At 40.2% G+C, this 19,240-nt stretch overlaps 3 protein-coding genes across 10 annotated transcripts in view; 1 reads left to right on the top strand and 2 right to left on the bottom strand.

Moving 5' to 3' along the window:
* Positions 1–2,727, bottom strand: part of TGFBRAP1 (transforming growth factor beta receptor associated protein 1) — a 67,447-nt gene extending 64,720 nt beyond the window's left edge. For all 3 annotated transcript variants that reach the window (XR_012654425.1, XM_075057629.1, XM_075057630.1), the window contains exon 1: positions 2,598–2,727. The gene's annotated coding sequence lies outside the window, so the exon portion shown is untranslated. The remainder of the gene's footprint in view (positions 1–2,597) is intronic.
* Positions 2,728–2,878: 151 nt separating this feature from the next.
* Positions 2,879–15,589, top strand: C25H2orf49 (chromosome 25 C2orf49 homolog). The gene is made up of 4 exons (XM_075057640.1): positions 2,879–3,068; positions 4,823–4,989; positions 10,737–11,109; positions 14,034–15,589. Exons 1-4 carry the CDS (start codon positions 2,940–2,942, stop codon positions 14,088–14,090), a joined length of 726 nt encoding a protein of 241 aa, XP_074913741.1. The 5' UTR covers positions 2,879–2,939; the 3' UTR covers positions 14,091–15,589.
* A 1,609-nt stretch (positions 15,590–17,198) lies between these two features.
* The window catches only part of FHL2 (four and a half LIM domains 2), a 50,964-nt gene continuing 48,922 nt past the window's right edge, over positions 17,199–19,240 (bottom strand). For all 6 annotated transcript variants that reach the window (XM_075057636.1, XM_075057637.1, XM_075057634.1 and 3 more), the window contains exon 6: positions 17,199–18,075. In XM_075057636.1, the coding sequence (XP_074913737.1) occupies positions 17,924–18,075 (152 nt within the window). In that variant the 3' untranslated portion in view covers positions 17,199–17,923. The remainder of the gene's footprint in view (positions 18,076–19,240) is intronic.

Here is a 19,240-nt window from a genome sequence, read left to right as displayed (position 1 = left end):
TCTCCACAAGCAACCAGCATATTATCAACGCTCTCAGACACTCTGGCACTACAAGTTGTTCCTGCCAGTACTTAGTGATTTATAAACCTCTCACATAAAGGTTTTTATCACCTGTACATGGAAAGATACAAGCTTCAGCTCTCAGATTTCTAGGGAAGGCACAAGGCATTTAGTGCTACAAGTTAACATCTCACATTGCTTTACACTAAATTTGGGCCTATTAGTACAGTCTCCTAGTGAAATATCATAGGCATATTCCATTTTAACACATAGTGTACATTCCTTACTCTTCAGCAATCAGAAATATGTAACTTCCAAGCTGTTTAAATAATAATAATTTATGCAAGGTATCATCCAACTCATAATAAAAGTTGCTGGTTGGTTTGTTGGTTCTTTTTTAGTATCTGCAGAGTGTCTGTTTTATTCAGTGCTACTTACACATTCTCTGTATCAGACTATATGCACCAGCAGTTATAAAGCGCATTCACACAGCAAATTTGGAAGCATGGTCCATAAAGCATCCATTAAGCTCAAGATGCAGTACCACAGAAATTAAGACTTTCTGTTCTCTACTATCACAACTATTCTGGAAGTCTGTCTTTAAGTGCTAAGCAGCACTTTTAATATTCATTCTACAAACCATACCTACCCTTTTGCAATCAAGCACTGTCAAGGGACAGATGCAATTTATAAAGCAATTAATATTTTTAAAAACAATCTGTGTAATTTTACTGTACTCCAGACTTGCATTGTTTTTATAAGAAACCAGCAGACAGCTGTGCTCAACACTCCAAAGAACAGCAAATGAGAAATTGCTGACCTTGTTTAATCACCTTTTAATTTGTCAGGACTGGTCTGTAAGGACCACTTAGCCAACACAGGGGAAGACTAACTAAACATCTTGAACAGATTTAAGAAATAACAATTACTGCTAGTCCACACGTACAATGGAGATATAAAGCATCAAATGAAATTTCTGTGGACCAACAGAGAAACCAACATCAACAAAATGCTCTTGTGAACAAAACTAAACATAGTCAAAATGAATTTAGTTTCAAATTATTACATCTAAAAACCCCCTTTGCTTTTGTAAGAGAACATTGAAAACCATAGCAAAGATTTCCAAAACTGAGTAGAAAAAAAGTAAGGTAGACAACTCAGAAGTAACCATTAAGTAAACTTAGACAGAACCAAGAATATAGCCAGAAGCAAACCACGTTACCAAGAGACAGTAGTGCACTTTTATCCAAGAACTTCCTGGGTTTTTTCAGAAGTTAAAAAGATTTTAGTTTGGGCTTCCATTATATTATCAAATGCATCCTCGCCTGGGGTGTAAATCAGTGTTCTGACCTTCAACAACAAAAAAACCCAACCAACCAAACCCAGGAAGTACTAGAGAAATAGCCTAAGGTGAAGTGATAATGCAAGTCTCTGGCAAGACAGCCATGTTATCCTCCAACATTATCAAAGTAAACATCGTGTATTAAGATAAAGAGGGCTGCCCAAAGGTTGACTGCCAAAAAAAACCCCAACCATTTTTAAGGGCCTGGGTGTATCCTGAAGTGATAAACTATTGTCTGGAGAGGTTAGGCAGCTTTCACTCCTGAAGCTGCGAACAACTTAACATTCCTGTAGCCCAGGGTAAAAATGTTAATGCATGACATTGGGAGAACTACAGAATTTTGCTCTAACCAAGATGTATTAAAAACCTCCAAAAAACTTACTAAATGAAAGCAGATGATGAGTAAAAGTATAAAAGAAAATCAAAATAGATACACCATCCCCAAGCAAAAAGAACAAAAAATCACACAGTATGACATAAGTCTGGTAGCAAAGAAATTAAAACATTCATACTAGAAAAAAGCTGTGAGAAAAGCTTTTAAGAACAACCAATGTCAACACACGTAATCTGCATGTGATTTGTTCTAACAGTTATTTTGTTCTCATTAATAAGAGCTTCGGGGCCTGCGGACACCGTGAAGAAACATGTTTTGCGGAACATGCTGTTCCGTTAAAGTGCAAGAGGCCACCGCAGAGTTACCAAAGGAAGTCAGTAGTCTGCTACTTTTCAGATGTTCAGAACTCCGGAAAGCAAGATAATGGGGATGTCTGCTGTCAAAAAATAATCAGTAGGCAAGCAAATCATCAGCCTGCTACGTTTCATTTTCTTAAGTGCACCGATAACCCCGCAGGCACTCGTTTCCAGTAAAAAGTGGAAGGCAGCTCTCCCCCACTTTTGTTAGTTAACACCTCGCTTTGCATTCACGTTTTGTTTGCTGCTGCCCTGCAAACCAGCACCCTCCCTCCGCACCGCTCGCTCACGCAGACACGCTCCTCCACCCCGTCCAATTAACCGCGTCCACGCTCTAATTAACTCCTGGATGCCATTCCGCAGACGGGTAGTGCCGGCCCGCTCCAGCCCCCCGGCAGGACGGGGATGGACCTCACCCCGCCCCGCCGCCGTTCCCCTCAGCCCCGTCCCCCCCTCACACACACCCCGCACCGGGCGGCGTAAACCAGGCCCGGCAGCGACCGCTCCCCGCCTCGGCGCAAAGGCGACGGAACCTCTCCACCCGCTCAGGCCTTTCCCCCAGCACCTGCCACCGCCACACCGGGAGTCCGGGCCCGCCGCTTAGTCGAGGCGGCCTTGGAGCGGTGACGGGGCCGGGGGCCGGGGCCCGGCGCCGCCTCAGGCCGCGCTCTCCAAGACGGAAGGACGGCCGCGCCGCTTCCGGTATGGCGCAGGCCCTTCCGGTCACGTGGGAGGGGCAGCCAGCCCAATGGCAGCTCCGTCCCACCCACTCACCGGCGAGAACACCGGGTAGAAGAGCCCCGCCCCTCGCCGCCGCTGACGTCACCGCGCCCGGCGTCACTTCCCGCGCGGCATTGTGGGAAAGCGGAAAAGTGGCCGGGGGGGAGGTGGAGGGGGGGGGGAGAAGATGGCGGCGCAGGGAAGGGAGCGGGTGGGCGGCGGTAAAGAGGAGCGGGGGTCGGGGCGTCCGGATTCGGAGCTGCTGCTGCACCCGGAGCTGCTCTCGGAGGAGTTCTTGCTCCTCACGCTGGAGCAGGTGAGCCCGGGAACCGACCCGGCCCCGGGGGGGGGTGATGGTGGGCCTAGCTCGTCGTCGTGTCTCCCCTCCGCGTTAGAGCCGCCCTGTTTGTTTCTCCGCTTTACTCCGCGGGGAAGATCCTGCCTCCCCCCGTTACCTACGCGGGAGGTTTTCTTGCGGTCCTCCCGCCGTTTCCAGGCCTTAACGAGCGCGCAAGAGAGCGTTCAGGAAAAAAAAAATAGAAAAAACAAACAAAACGCAGGTCGAATCTCCATAGGTGTTTGTTTAGAGGAGGCCCGTAGCGTGAGAGGTGTCTCCGTGTTTGCAAAGGGGCTGTTTTCGAACGCTATAGATGCTAAAGAATAATCTACCCAAATCAGCATGGCTGTGAGACAGCGTTTGCATACAGTAGAATTACCTGTGGAAAGATCATCTTTACTTTGTTACAGGTGTCATGTTCATCCCCAGTCGACTAAGGAAATGCGTCCTACGTAATCAGTCAAGCTAATGCTCAAGTATGCATAATTGTAAAAAAAAAAAAAAAAGGGGCTTGGAAGTGAGTTACAAAGAGTTTTGGACCGTATGAAGCTTCAGTTGGTGTGATTTGGAATGCTTGCTACCACCTTGCCTGAAAAGTTTAGGTGCATGAAACAAGAGTAATCAAAGTTCTAGGTTTTTGTATGAGCTCGCTGAATTTTTGTGTGCTCTTGTCCATGTAATTTATGTGGACAAAAATGTACAGGTTTTAGGCCCACATCAGAAGTCATGAAGTGTTGCCAAAACCAGCTGTGGCAGAGACTTGACTTGCTTTCAGTGACCTCTAGTTTGTAGGAAGTTAGTGGGTTTTTTTTCTCTTTTAATAAATTTGGCAGGAGGTACCAAGAAGCTTTGTTTTCGCAACCCTTTACACGATTAGAAAACAACCTGTTGTTTTGTTATAACTGACAGTTACTAGAAATCTCCCCTCGCAACTTATTTTTGGGGAACTGGGGAAGGAAGCATGGCTCTACATCTGTAAGTTTGAACTGCGTTGTGTTCTAGTTGCCTGTTTTTTAAAAGTGTGAAGAAGAGCTCTGGCATTGTAGTTGGATTCAGGGAAGTGTGTTTAAGAGAGCATGAAAACATCAGTTATCAACAGTATGTCTATCATAACTTTTTCCTTGTTTTTGCTGCTATTTCTATTGGAAAAATTGTAGGGTTTTGGACAGGGAGGGGCTGCAGGGTTGACCTGTGTGGGCAAAGGTGATGAACTGCCTAGTACTGGTCGCAGCTGGATCCAGCTGTCTCTGACACTGATGAAGACAGCCCATCACACACCAGAGTTTCAGGCAGAAGAGCTCATGGCACCTGTGTTCAAGTGCACTTAACAAAGAGCGGCAGCCATCAGGGGCAGGAGACACAAAAAGATGAATGGAGGGAGGCACATGAGGTGATATGTTAAGAGATGCGCTTGCAGGTAGTGGAAAAAGAAACCACTATGCGCTGACCCAAACATCCTGCATTTCCCGTTGCCTCACTGAAGGGAGGGACTGAGTGTAATCCACACAGAAAACAAAGGAAGTTGGCAGTAGGAAGGCAGGAGACCAGGCTGTCATTGGTATGGGGCAGTTTGTGACCTCCACACCGGTCACCACTGCAGCCCCCTCGCTTCGAAAACCCGGCATTTATGTCCAATACACTACCTTAAAGTGGCTTTTGAAAAAAGAAATTATGCCACTAAGATGCCTGTGCTTTGAATTTGTCTTAATAACTTTTTTTTCTGTTCCCCACAGAAAAATATACTAGTCGAAAATGATGTAAAGATGGACAAAGATGGTCTCACTAATCTCTATATTCAACATGCCATTCCGCTGCCTCAGCGTGACTTACCAAAAAGTAGATGGGGGAAAATGATGGAAAAGAAAAGACAGCAAAATGAGTTGAAAAGTGAGAATAAAAGGTAACTTAGCTTTTATTGAGCTAGACTTGGAGAATTTAGGACAATGCATTTAGTTTAAGCTTTGTTTGCCTGAAACTTGTACAGCTTTTGGATGTTGTCACAGTTTACAGAGAATGCCATGTCAGGTCTCCTGTGTCAGAAGTGTTAGATTCTACTACTGCAATAATAGGAAAAAGGGGAAGATAACATTTGGATAACAAAAAAAGATTATTAATGGTATCTAGCTTATAGTGCTTCTTTTCAGAGAATCATAGAATGGTTTGGGTTGGAAGGCACCTTTAAAGGTCACCTAGTTCAACCCCCCTGCAACGAGCAGGGACATCTTCAACTCGATCAGGTTGCTGAGAGCCCCGTCCAACCTGACCTTGAATGTTTCCAGGGATGGGGCATCTACCACCTCTCTGGGCAACCTGTTCCAGTGTTTCACCATCCTCATCATAAAAAATTTCTTCCTTACGTCTAGTCTGAATCAACCCTCTTTTAGTTTAAAACCATTACCTCTTCTCCTGTTGCTACAGACCCTACTAAAAACTCTGTCCCCATCTTTCTTATGAGTCCTCTTTAAGTACTGAAAGGCTGCAATAAGGTCTCTCGGGAGCCTTCTCTTCTCCAGACTGAACAATGTCAACTCTCTCAGCCTTTCCTCATAATAGGAGAGGTGTTCCATCCCTCTGATCACTTTTGTGTCCCTCCTCTGGACCCGCTCCAACAGGTCCATGTCTGTCCTGTGCTGAGGACCCCAGAGCTGGGTGCAGTACTGGAGGTGGGGTCTCACCAGAGCGGAGCAGAGGGGCAGAATACCCTCCCTTGACCTGCTCGCCACGCTGCTTGCTGCTCGTGATGCAACCCAGGATACGGTTGGCTTTCTGGGCTGTGAGCACACATTGCTGGTGCATGTCCAGCTTTTCATCCACCAGTACCCCTAAACCCTTCTTTGCAGGGCTGCTCTCAATCCCTTCATCCCCCAGCCTGTATTGATAACTGGGGTTGGTATTGATCCTTCATCCCCCAGCCTGTATTGATAAGGGTTACTGGTAGATTTCATGGTACTTTATAATGAAGAAAGTTTAATTATTTTTTGTTTCACCATATAATTGTTTAATAATCATATTTACAGTGCTTAAGAAAAGTACCAACAGCGTGTTTAATTATGCTTGGTCCTTGGACAGGGGTGGTCTACTCTAGAGTCAGGGGTGTATGCTGCAGCAGTTTTGTGTGTCCAATTCAAAACTAACATGTGCTTTCTGAAAGAAACATTCTGCCTTTTAAAAATCTTTCATTTGTATTTGATTAGAAAACAAAATCTTCCTCAAAAGTTTATTTTATTGAATCTCTTTTCCTCCTGACCTTCCCCCTGCCCAAGACTTTGATTTTGATGTCTGATGTGTTTGATAGGTGGCGTTCTGATTTAACTTCAGCAGTAAACCCTAAGGAAAGGTGGATGGAAATTCTCATTGTAGTTTTTGCAGTATTACAGCTCGTTGATTTCGCAAGTCTGTTTTAGCTTTACTAAGGCTTCTAACTGGGAAGAGCTAAACGAATTCTGTCAAGTGATTTGTTCTATTTTTTTTTTTTTGGTCAATTCTTAAAAACATTAGCAGTGGCTAGGACACTGAGTTGTCCTGTTATGTCAGGTTTGGTTTTTTTTCCATGTGCATAAAAAGTAATAGTACCTCGGTTTGTTTACAGCTTGCAACTTGAAGATGAAGGCACAAGGTTCGTGTTTGAATAATAAGACACTGTTGGTGTGCTGAAATAGGTGCAAAAGAATTTTTTATCATAGAAATAAAGATAGCAGGCTGGATGTGTTTTGGAGGAGACAATGTTAATTTTTAAATGGGAGAATGGCTTCATCTAGAGTTTATGTAGAATATGTTTAGGGGCTCTTAGCTTGGTACACTAAAATTCAGTAATGGTTAAACCTATGTAGTATTGCTGGGAAAATAATAAGTAAAAGGAGTTATGTTTAATCTACCAGTCTGCTTTTCTTTACCAGTTGCTCTTAGCACTTAACATCTAGCATACTGGGCTTAGTCTTTTGCTCTGTTAGGCAGTTTTAAGATTTTCCAGCAGTTAATGGTTTTGCTTGTATTACATCTTTCATACTTAATAAATATGCTGGCAAAATACTGTCTAGAAAAGTTAATCTTTTACTGCTAGTGTTACTAGCCCCAGGAAATGGGAGAAATAGACTTTCAGCAAGTAAAAATTGTACAGAGAAAACTTCACTTTTAGTATATTGACAGAAAGAATCAAGGAAGTTCAATCATCATTTTGAATGTTAAAATATTACACTTCTCATAGTTGTGTGCAGCACTTAAGCAGAACTGGCACAATGTCATTGTGCAGAGGAGGAAGTAGAACTTGCCATTCTTGTTTTTAAAAACAAAACAAAATTCCTAGGTATTGTGAGGCGGTAAGTTATGTGCAAGTCAGAGATGGGAACTAAGTGTGCTGTTAGTTTGGTTTAGAAGTCAGATAAACTGATTGATCTTGTGAACAACAGGAGCTTTCTGATGCGTTCTGTGGAAAGCACAGCTTTACAACATACGCTAGAGTTAATATGAGGGTTGGAGACTTGATCAGCACAGCTCAGTGTGTGTTGGTAGGCCTCTAGTAGTTACAGATAGGAGATAGAAACACACGGAAATTTTAAAAGTCAGTGTTGAATATTGTGTTTAGTTTTACTGCTGGAGATTGATGGCATGTCCTAAAAGACTTGCCGTATATTGGCTGAGCTGCAGTAATGTGTTATACCTCAATACAATCAAATATCTGAGGTCAGAGATGATGGTTTATACATCCTATTACTGAATATTTGAGCTTGCAGACAATCATCCAAATACAAACAAATGCAGTCTATCCAACTTCAAACATTTCAGAAAGTATCTGTGTTCAGGGACAGTTAATTGTGTAGATCTATAAGATCATCTTGCCTCCTGGAAGAAAGAGGATGGTATGAATCTCAAAAGGTATCTGTAGTTTCTGAAGTGCCATCAAGTCTGAAGACTCTCGCCTGCAAGCTCTCAGTTTCCAGGAGCGCTGTGGCTTTGGTAGAGCTCATCATTTCTCCTTAGTCGCCTGAGAAGCTGCTTCGGCATCCTCTGAGAACTGCTAATGCGCTGATAATACTGAGTTCAGTGTAAAACATGGTACTTCTGACCAGTTTCAGAGATTCACAGAAGAGGTGATCACCTGCATGTTTTGGTACCGGGTGAATATTTAGGATAATCAGGAGGTGGGAGCTAAAACCTACACTTCTCTCTGTTTTTAGGGTGCTACCTTAAGTACCAGGCTAAGCTAGACAAGAATAGGAGTGTTTTTCATTAAATTGCCTTCATAATCAGGAGTTGCTCAGAGTCCATCCTGACTACCTGAGTAATCATGTGAAACAGTGGAAACCCAGATTGCTCAAGTAGAGAAGCTTTTGCTTCCCCTAGTAAATCTTGTATTTCTTTACCATGTGCTACAAAGTAAACAGCAGGATTACAGCATGCCCTCTGTCCGGCCTGGCCCAAAGTGTGGCTAGAACATTTCTCTAGGATGTAGGAGATGCACATTGAAATTCAGGTTTCACGGAAAGTGCCCTGCAGGAGGGTACATGATCCCAAAATGGTGCTTTTCAGCTGTTAACTAGTGTCAGCGTCCTCCCTCAGAAGAGTGCAGGCTAACATGAGTTCAACTCTGAAGCTTTTAAGCTCCCTGTACTTTATATAAAGAAAGTGAATGTCACACCCAAGGTTCTGTGTTCTTCTGTGAGCCATGTATCTAAACATTACATGTGACGGTTCTTGATGGTACAGCATTTTGGAACTTTCCCAAAGTGATTCTCTGGGAATGTTATCTGTATTGTAGCATGTAGTCATTTGTACAAGTGCTACAATTCTAAAATTCAGTTTAGAATAGATAACAGTCCTTCTAGAATTGCAGTTAGTTCCTGACTTGCCAGTCTTCACCAAGCTGAATTAAAAAAAAAACCAACCCAAACCCCAAAAAACGACAAAAAAAACCACTCCATAGGAAAAGCAGACTTATTATGTTAAGGAAGGTGATGGAAAAAAGGTATAAAACCTTTTCTTTCATATAGTTTGTAAATTAGCTTTCCGAAAAGGCTATGGGCAATGTGTTCCTTCTCAGGAGCATTGAATAAATTCTTGGACAAAGCTGAAGTGAGCAAAAAGTATCATGTTTTATTTTTGAAGTGTGTCAGCTTTTTTAGGCTTTTAAAGTGAAATTATACTACTTAATCTAATGGATGTGTTAAACACTATTGTTTCAGTAGTATTTAACTGAAACAACATGCCTGGCTGAACACTCCCAGTCTTGGAAGCTAATTTCATTTTGTAGAAGCTCTCCTAGAAACTGCATCTACTGTAGATACAAATCAGAGTTGTGTCTGATCTCTTGACAAATAAGTCCTAAATGAATTGAAGGTTTCTCTTTGTCTCTATCAGTTCTGGGAACTGATGAATAGAAAAAGAGGAGGATTATGTGACATATGTTGTTGTGAACAGATAGTAATGTAGAAGCAAATCTGAGTAAGAGCTGAGTTTTCTCGCTCTACGAGCTCTTAAATTGTGACTCCTTCCATTCTTTTTAAAGTAACCCCTCGTCTTGATAGAAATTGTGCAAGCAATGTGTAATTTCTTAATATGTGAGGTTTGTCAGCAGCTACTAATCTAATGTTGTTCCAAGTCAAATGAATCGAGTCTCTGCTTGTGGCTTATTTTGAAGTCTGTTGAGATACCTAACATCAATATTGTCAAATTCATTAATTACAAATTAATGAATACATTTTGTTGTTGAAAACACTATAGTTCAACTTTTATTCCTCTGTTTAATATGAGATGATTAAACAGTGTGTACTGAAAACTCAAGTTTCTGAACAGGAATATTATATAACTTGATGGTGGTTTGGGTTTTTTATTTGTTAAATCTGTGCTTTCCAAACACTTTCTCTTTGTCGTTCTTGAGCAGTGCTTTTTTAAAAACTCTAACTTCATGTAGAGTGAGCTATGATAACTTTGTGCTTTATTTTTTGGCAGTCAGGATGTTTCCTGATACTACTGTTTTGATATTAGCTTGACAGTATTCCTTTTTTATGAATCAGTTGTTACTAAATTGGTCAGCTCTGATCTACGCATAGGCTTAAAGATACAAACTACTAAAAACAAAAAAGTCATTAAATCAGCTTAGGGTTCCTGTTCAAAACCAACTTATTTCAAAAACAGGTATGTTTTTTTTGCTTAACGTTTTTATTCCTTGTCTAACAGTCTTAGACTATCTTAATGTTAGGATTTTGAATAAGAGTGGAAACAGGGAGATTTAGAAGCATCAGATTACTAGATGCTGTTCTTGTAGGTAAGGTGGCACATGCTTTCTCAAATAGTCACCTTTTGAAATGCTTAACAGCTATTATCTCTAGTTACCCTGGAATAGCTACAGGGCTATAAGCATACAGTCTTTGGTTGTACAACTGTAACTGTCTGCCTAGAAAGTTGCTCACACAACCCTCTTTGGTGAGGAGCACTGTTCCTCAGACAACACCCTGCCCCCTTCACCCCTTTATATTTTGGAAGCAATTTCTGTTGCCAAAGTTTGGAGCAGCTAAGACTTTAAGGTTAGTATTTTGGATATATTTTTACTTCAGGCAGGATTAAATTCATTTTCACTACTCATGTCTTGGATATGCTATTTTTGGATCACCTAGCTTGTGTTTCTGAGAATTTTACAATTTGTATTTTCAGTGTTACAACAGTGGAAGGTTTAAGGAAACGGCCACTAATTGTGTTTGATGGCAATTCAACGAGTACAAGCATAAAGGTGAAGAAGACAGAGAATGGAGCTGCTGATCGCCTAAAACCTCCTCCAGCTGGAAGCACCACCAACACTGTTAGAAGATTATCAGTTCCTTCAAATGCCTCAACATATGTTTCAGCCTCCAGTTTATCAGAGGACACTAAACTGGGAATGAGGAATAATGAGGCTAAGCAGAACAATGTTTCAAAGACTAACAGCAGTGTGTTGGCTAGTCTGAAGGCGTACCCTTTGTCTCCAGTAGCAGGAACTACTGTTGTGAAGTTAAAGAGAGCTGTTCCAAAAGAAGAATCTGATTTGCCGGTATGTACATTCAGTATCTTGTTTTGCAGCTTTTTTTTTAATTGAAATGCAGGAGCCAAAGGTAGATACTTGTAAGAGTTTTCAGGATTATTTTATTTTGGAGTAATAGTAGAGTCTGTATTTAGAAACAGGCAAAAGAGTAGCTGGTTTGGGAAAGATTAGAAGGAAGGAAGTGAAGTACTTTGTACTTGTCCATGGGAAACTTGTGTGTGAGAGAGGCAGCTTTGTAGAAAGCATGCATGTAATTTTAAAATTAGTAAGTAGGTGATACTTACAGTGGTGCTGGTAGCAGTCTCAAACACAAACAAAATAATCCTACTGGTAGGTCTGAGAGAGAGAACAGGTGTTACAGAACAACACGAACAGCCTTAAAGGGAAGACAAGTGGTCCGTTTTCTGTAGTAGGGAAGGAAAAAATGGAATGATAACATTTGTAACAATCACACTTGAATGGTTGAGTAGAACAAGCTTTCATTTGTCAAAGTGAAGGAAGAGATGTTACAGGAACTGAAGTGAGATGCTGAGAGCTGTAGAATATATCCTTAGAGGGAGAACACCATCTGTTTTAAATCTCACGTAGGAATTGGCAAGCTAGAGGAAGGAACTGGATATGAAAATCTGGAGAGCTGCCTAGATTGTGGGTCTGAATGAGAAGCCATAACAACAAACCATACTAGTTGAAGGGAGAGGCCAGAGGTCGAGTGCTCATTTTGAGCCACGGTGATCTTACTCCGGTGCCTGGGCTTCTATAAGATGATGAGAAAGACATGCTGGGATCTTGGAACAGAAGGGTGCTGTTCTCAGGTAGAAGACTGATGGCTGAGGTGTTAACCATAAAGGTAAATAGTTACCTTCTTTCTGCAAGTTAGGTTCAGCTACAAACAAATTTTCTGTAGAGAAGAGAACTACATTACAGATGGGGGCAGAATGAGACTGATAAGCTGACGTGGTGAGAGAAGAGCTAATGCAGGATATATGAATTCATCAGGGCCTGTCTTTGAAAGTATAGGTAATGGTGCTGAATGTAGCTGCCAGTTGGGGAGAAAGATAGAACAGTGGTTATTTTTGACAAAGGTGTGATTAGTCTTTAGGGGCTTGTCAGTGAGCAAGGAGCAATGGGCCATCTCCTCTTTAAAACATGCTGCGAGGTAGGGATAGGTCTTATATTGGTATATTCCATCATGATACAAATGAAGGAATTTTCATGTTTCTACTGAAATATGGGAATATCTGGAATAAGTCTGGGCTTCAAAGGAAGAAATAGAAATATCTGTTCTCAGTTGAACTGCAGGGGGAGCCTTAGATACGCAGTGTGCAATTACATTGATTTAAAATTTTCCCAGGACACCAAACCTAACTTCTGTTTTCTCAGTATTGCCTCATGAAATGCTTTCCATTAATCTCTTTTTTTAAAAATCCTTTCATGAAAGAATGCAAGTAATACCCTTGCTGCGTGGATTGGTAGGTTCCATCAGACTTCTGTTAAACATGAGCACCTAAACACATAGCTGTTCTGAAAGACAGCTTTGGCAACTTTTACAAGAATCATGACAGAGACCCTGAATCAAATTTGTACTGGAGAGTTGTGTTTCCTACTATCAGTATTACTAACTTTTTTTAGTATTTAGAACTCTTCCAAGTGTTGGTCAGATCTGAACTTACAGAGCTTTTGAAACTTTAGCATACACCTCACAGCTTCTTTATATTTAATTTAAATGTTGTGTAGACACAATGGTGAACACTTTTAAGTGACACTGTGTAACTGACACTCAGAAGCGATGACCTCTGACAGTTGACTTTCTGCCTTAGCCACCGTTTATGTTGTTCAAGTTATACTGATAAGTTCAGTCATGCCTCGGTCATTGGTCAGGCATGTTTGAAGTTAGGCAAGTATATTGTATGGATGTTACTTTACTGCCTGAAATTAAAGAACATGGTATTGAATAGTAAGTGATGCAGCCAGGAGGAATCAGTACACTTAGCAGATGGCTGTAGTGTGTAAAGCCTGTTATATTTTTAGTATAATGACAGTAATGATAAATGCCTTCTCAAGCAAGTGACCGAGTTTCAAGAAAATCTGAAGTTCTTGTGCAGAACAGCACAGAACTATGCCTCTGATATTTGGGTCTAATTCCCTTAAACCTTTCAGTGGTTGCAGTCCACAGGATTGCTGTAAGTAAACTAACACTGAAATTCTTAAGGATAAGAGAGATCTTTAGATTGTGCTCCACTTGAAAACTCATATACCTGTCTTTACTCAGCTTGTGTGAACTATTAAAGCTCTAATTACTCAGATTTATTTTTTTTTTTTTAGATGATGAAAGGAAATTATTTCACCACTTAATCTCCCATTGTTTTACAATGGGCTTGCTTGATTTTTTTCTGGTTTCTTGGGGCGGAGCTTGAAAGATGAGTTCATCTGAGGCTTTGGCAATTGTTTCACTTTTTTTTATACAGGTCATTATAAAGGAAGACCAGCTTTTCTTTTTCTAACTTTTTTAGTATCTGACAAAAGTAAATTGGTTTCTTAGTTGTACGTTTTTTTTTCTTATACAATCCCATTTCGACAAGTATTTTAAGGCGGCAGTCTGAAGTAACTTTAGAAGTATGTTTTGAAACTCCAATAGGTACCTCTTTCTGAGCTGCATAACTGAAAGATATTTTTGCATAACCAATTATAGGATTAAGAAAACCCAAAAGACATATGATTCACAGGTAGTTAAATTCATTGGCTTTATTTTTATCTTCTCTGGAGAAGTTCTGTGATACTTAACTTTCTCCACAAGATGGCAATAGAAAGCTGTTGTAGTAGCATATTACTGAGTACAGCAACAGTCAGTACTAGATTTGAATATGGCAAGTTAATTATTAACTTCTACTTGCATAGTATATCTAAGAATACTTATATATTTTCTTGTATTCCAGAATGACCTAAAGCCTACGGAAGCAAAGAAGAAAATCCAGCATGTTACATGGCCATGAAGTAGCTAATGGTGCTTGAAACATAAATGTTACTTCCATATTTTCAAACAGATAAGTCATATTTAAACAGTTTAAGTACAATTATTTTTAAACCTTACAGGGATTCAGATTGCTGTGAAGTTTTAACAAGTTTAAAAGTTCCCTGTTGTAAAGCTGGAGTCATTATCACCAGTCACCTTAAGAGTGTCTACTCTTGTACACCAGGTAGTTCATTACTTCTTTAAAAGCTGGTAATATTACAATATACTAAACCCCCCCACTTTTAGTTTTCGAGATTATTATAGTTCATCTCCTGCATGTCACTATGATTCACACATATAAATATATATTTTTTTGTTTCGGTAAGATTCAGTTTTGTTCCACTTCTGGTTAAATAGTTAAAATAGCTATTGAGATTCAGAGTGATCCCAAGAGCCTTCTTGGCTTTGAGAAGATAACTCATTTAGATGAGAAAACTGACCATTCTGCTGATAAGATAGTCCGAGACAAAATTCTTTCCTTTTCGCTGCACAGGAGTGTAGAACTTACAGTGCAAGTTAGGTTGATAATAAGAGATGAACTGTTTTAACAGCATTACTTCAAATTGAAGTTTCTCTTATTGACATATGAAATAACAAATGCACAGATGGAAGTATGTTATTAGACTGTTTGATACAAATTTTTGAGAGGAAGTAGTGAATGGATTAGTGCCATGTTCTCTTAAATACACAGGCATATTTTATACATGCATAAGTGTAAAAATGTGCCAATGTAGCAAATTTGGTTGTTTTCCTGGTTACAGTCATGCTTATAAAATACAGGGAGAACCTGTGGAATGCAGGCCAGTGCTTTCTTGACTTGGAGAAGGACAGGGATAGGAAGACAAAGAAGTACCTTGATCATTAGTGTGTATAGTTGCACTCTTAAAAACAAACAAACCCCAAACCTGTTTTCCTTTCTTTTGATGATTTAAGATGGATGTTGGTTTTCTGTGAAACTTGGTGTTTCTTCTGGATTATTGGTAGTGCTTTATAAGGCAGAAATCCAGTTAAGCTAATGGAAACATTTTGATTAATTCTCAGTGGCTCAGGGTGAAGCCAATTTAGATCCATTTTAGATATGGATGGTAAATAATAATAACGCTCCCAGACTTAGTGAAACAAAAAAAGAATCAACTTCTGAATCCACTTAGCCCACTAAAATAAACTGTCAGTAGTGATCCGAAAGCTTGTTTACATTTTTAACATTGGTTAATATTGAAACCAAAAACTGTAGCTTAATTCATTACTGACGGAAGTTCTCCATTCACTGTTATGACATAAAAGGCACTTCTTGAATGCTGTAAAATGGTAAGAATGTGTGTTTTGAAATATTGTGTGCTGTTTCCCTTTTACTAAACACTTGTGCAGTTTTTGTACTTGAGTACAGCAAACTTTAACGTAATGTACATTTTGTATGTAAAGAGTTGTCTTTTAAGTAGCCTTATCCTATTTAAATAAATTCAATTAAAAGCAAACAAAGTAGTGCTGACTTGTTTTTGTGGTGTAATTAAGCTTGTTCATTTTATATGGTTATATTTCGGGGGACTTGAAGTGATTAGAACTTAAGAAAAAGCTTACAGGGTAAAAGGCTTGGTACCTACTTTGGAGGAGTAGTAGCTGCTTTTAGCAGGAGTTGGTCTCATGTGAAGAGTTGGTCCTTGTACGAGTGTAACAGTTTGGTAGGATTTGTGTTTTGTGGGTGGCTTCTTGGCAGTGGTTTAGAGTCTAGGCTATGTTTTGTTGTAGTTCAGTTGCTAGGATCATGTGTGTGTTGAGTGATATGCAGAGCTGTACTGGAATAATAGCATGATGCTGCTATTGCATGGTATTGTCTTGTTTTCAGGCTGGTATGCTTTCCAGCCTTGTCACGTTCCACCTTTCCCCAAAGCTGGGACCATTTTGCTGTCTGTTGTAGTGCTTGGGGGGCAAGGTGCGAGCCATGCTGTTCTTAGTACCTTCCACTACCCCCTTGGCTAATAGTAATCCTTCTTCTCTCAGCAAAGTTCTAGAGCAGAGTTGCAGTGTGCTGGGGGGATTGCCAGACCCCAGAGGAGAGAGTGAGGTGCTTTCCCTCCTTTGAGAGGTGCGGATATAAGAGGGATTTTTATGGCTATTCTTTACTATAGCCTTCATCGTAGAATCAAGTCACCAAAGGATGGAATCTAGTCATTTAGTGAGATCAGGTTAGCATGGTGTGCACGTCAAAAATGTCAGCCAGCCAAGTTCTTCAAGTGGTGTACAGTAAACTAAATCTGATCTGATGCATCTATTTAGCTTGTTGAATTAATGAGAGGAATGACCTGTGGGCACTTTACACGTGGTACAAAAAGAGACAAATTCACAAGTGGTGGCAGAAATTAGGAGCAAACTTTCCTTACCCAGTTACACACAGAGTAAGTATATTCCTAATTCTTCTTTCCACATGTGAAGATTCCTGTTGGAAGTGTGACATACTGCTTTCCTCGTTTTGCTGGTTACAAATGAATTCCATCTGGAAGGTGTACCAGGATTGTATATTGCATAACATGGCCATATTTCTTGAAGTTTGCTTTGGGAAAAGAATTATCTTCCTTTGGACTGTTTCCTCTTGATTTTATTGTCCTGCTAGCATGCTGTTGCTGACAGTTGCCTTTGCAGCAAACATGTAGCAGAAATGATGCTAGAGCAAAGGGTATTACGTGTTGCAATACAGAACAAAATTAAAGTGTGCCCTAGTATAGAAGTTAGACTTCTGACTTTTTCAAAGATAAATGTCTTTTGAGTTGTCTTGACCTCCTTGCTTCCTGAGAACAACAATATTTTGGTTTTGAGTTTAGAGCCTATGAACACATTTTTATCAGCTGCAGTCAATTCAGTGTTTTCACACAGATGTTCAGTTTTGCTGATAAATTTTCCCACTGATTTTAGTTAGCAGAAGTCTGTGTAGTATCAGCAGGGCCCATCTGAGGAGTTTCTAAACTCCACAGTTTCAAATGACTGGGTGCAAACAGGGTTTTCTTTGTATGGCTCGTGTTGTGTTTCTGCAGACTGTGAAAGCATTTTATTTACTCATATCTAATATGTAAATACAAGTAAACCACAATCACAATTTTGTTTTAAATGATTTTATTTTGAAAAATACAATGTGCAGTGTAATGTCGACTAACTGTAATACTGACACTGTCAATCAGAACTTGTACTTCACACAATGATCAGCTAGTCATGCAATAAAATATGTACCTGTTACGAAGCACTCCCACTTCAACTGTTTTATCATTATCTCTTTACAGCATGACACAAATCTTTGTACATTGAAACACCTGCTACGTTCGCAGTCTTTCTACACACTTGGCAGCACACACTAGTCACATAGCTCAAGGACACAGGTGAGACTACAGCCTTATTGAAATTCAGTGGTGTTTGCCACTGATTTCAGCGGGCTGAGGGTTTGACCCTGAATGTCCATCTGTGAATGTATTGTGCGTGGCCATTGTAGTCCTTGAACTATATCACTTGCTTGTAACTGGAATATTTAGTGGAAGGAAAAAAACAAAAACAAAAAAGATTGTTATGTCAATAACACCCAAATGGTTTTACATCCCAGGTTTTGCATTAGTTTTGGTTAGCTGTAGAAATCTTAAACACCAACACTGCTACTAGAGATTTTGAAGTTGTTTTCCCTCCAGGTTGGGAGAGTTTGAAGAAGAAGGTTAAGTAATGTTAATAGTACAGCGAAACACAGAGTGGCAAAGCTAGTTCTGAACATCTGTGTATTTCAGACTATATATTGCAAGCACAGCTTTCCTCCCCTCTCCCCGCCTCTTATTTTGAGCTTTAAATATCCTTCCCACATTCAGGGCAAAGGATGTCATCCCTTTCCGTGAGGAAGCCGCGACCCACTAATGAGAGAGAGCACTTCTTGCAGTTAAAGCAATCATTATGCCACTGCCGTTCTTCAAAGGAGATGTACTTGGTTCCTCCAAGTCCTGTTTGAAAACCAAAAGCATTCTGGTTACAAGAAAAGAATAGCACATCAGCTATCAAGTGATGCTATTTCACACTCCCTTCATGGATTGCTATGGAGATCCGACGTACAGCGGTGTGAAAAAATGACATTGTGACAAATCTATTTGTTGCTGTGCTAATTTTGCCACCCTTATTCTGTAGTAAGTAATATTTTCATCGTCAAATAGTTCTATTGCTTTCAGTTAAGTTAGTGAACTAGACTTATCAATGGTGATAATGGCAGAAATGAACTTTCAAGGGATGACACTAGGATATACAGCAGAAGAAAAGGAAAACAACTGCCCCTGAACAGAAGTCTGATAGGTTTTTTTACAGAATGTTGTATGGCATCTGAGTAAGTTAATTTTGTTTTGTTAAAATGCATTTAGATCATTAAAAAAGAAGTCTGACAGGTTGTGTCATGACTTGACTCATAGCATTGAAGGAAGAGTGCCTCAAGAGAAGAAGCAGGTTAGCAAACTGCAAAAAGCATTCAAGAGTTTGAGGCTATGGAGGTTATCATAAGGGGTATTGAAGTTGTGCAGGAAAAAAAGAGAAAAGGGACAAATGTCTCTTAATAGTAATTACCGCTTGCTTAACCTCAGAAATTACAAGCAATTTGAATATGATGCATTGGAATAAGTAGCTGGAAGTCAGTGAAAAGATTTAGTTGGGCATATCTCTTATCTGATGAGAGGGGGTTTTGGGTTTTTTTGCCTTTAGTAGCAACATTTTGAGAAAAAAACCCAGCATATGATGGAAAGGACTGCAATATTCAAAAGAGAAATGCCTCTTTCACATGAACAGAAAACAGTACCTGTGGTGGTATGCACTGACTTCTAGGAGCTATGCAATCGAGCATGTGTTAGTGAGGGACAGGCATAAGGGCAGAGCAATAACAAGAGACAAACTCAGATTTGCAGTCTTGGACTGTATGGATCATGCTGTTAAATGCTGATTGCTTCATAGAGGGAGTTATAGTTTTATGCTAAGTGTTTCGTAGTAAAGCTCTGAGCAGTTGCTTCTTTAAGTACTTTTAAACTGGAATGCAGTATCTAAAAGCCTTGTGATTTCTCAGTTGTTGTCCTGAAAAGTGAGGGAAGAAATGGGCTGTGCTACAGCATGAGGTATAAGCCAGTTAAACAC

Source organism: Buteo buteo, chromosome 25 (assembly GCF_964188355.1).
Source record: "Buteo buteo chromosome 25, bButBut1.hap1.1, whole genome shotgun sequence".
Classification (NCBI taxonomy): domain Eukaryota; kingdom Metazoa; phylum Chordata; class Aves; order Accipitriformes; family Accipitridae; genus Buteo; species Buteo buteo.
This window is presented reverse-complemented; position numbering and strand designations above follow the sequence as displayed.

What these genes read in the sequence shown, in the direction of transcription:
- C25H2orf49 (XM_075057640.1), top strand. Translation starts at nt 2,940, where the DNA reads ATGGCGGCGCAGGGAAGGGAGCGGGTGGGCGGCGGTAAAGAGGAGCGG. An exon ending in TGCTCCTCACGCTGGAGCAG is followed by an intron (nt 3,069 to 4,822) that starts GTGAGCCCGGGA and finishes TGTTCCCCACAG; the next exon opens with AAAAATATACTAGTCGAAAA. An exon ending in AAGAAGAATCTGATTTGCCG is followed by an intron (nt 11,110 to 14,033) that starts GTATGTACATTC and finishes CTTGTATTCCAG; the next exon opens with AATGACCTAAAGCCTACGGA.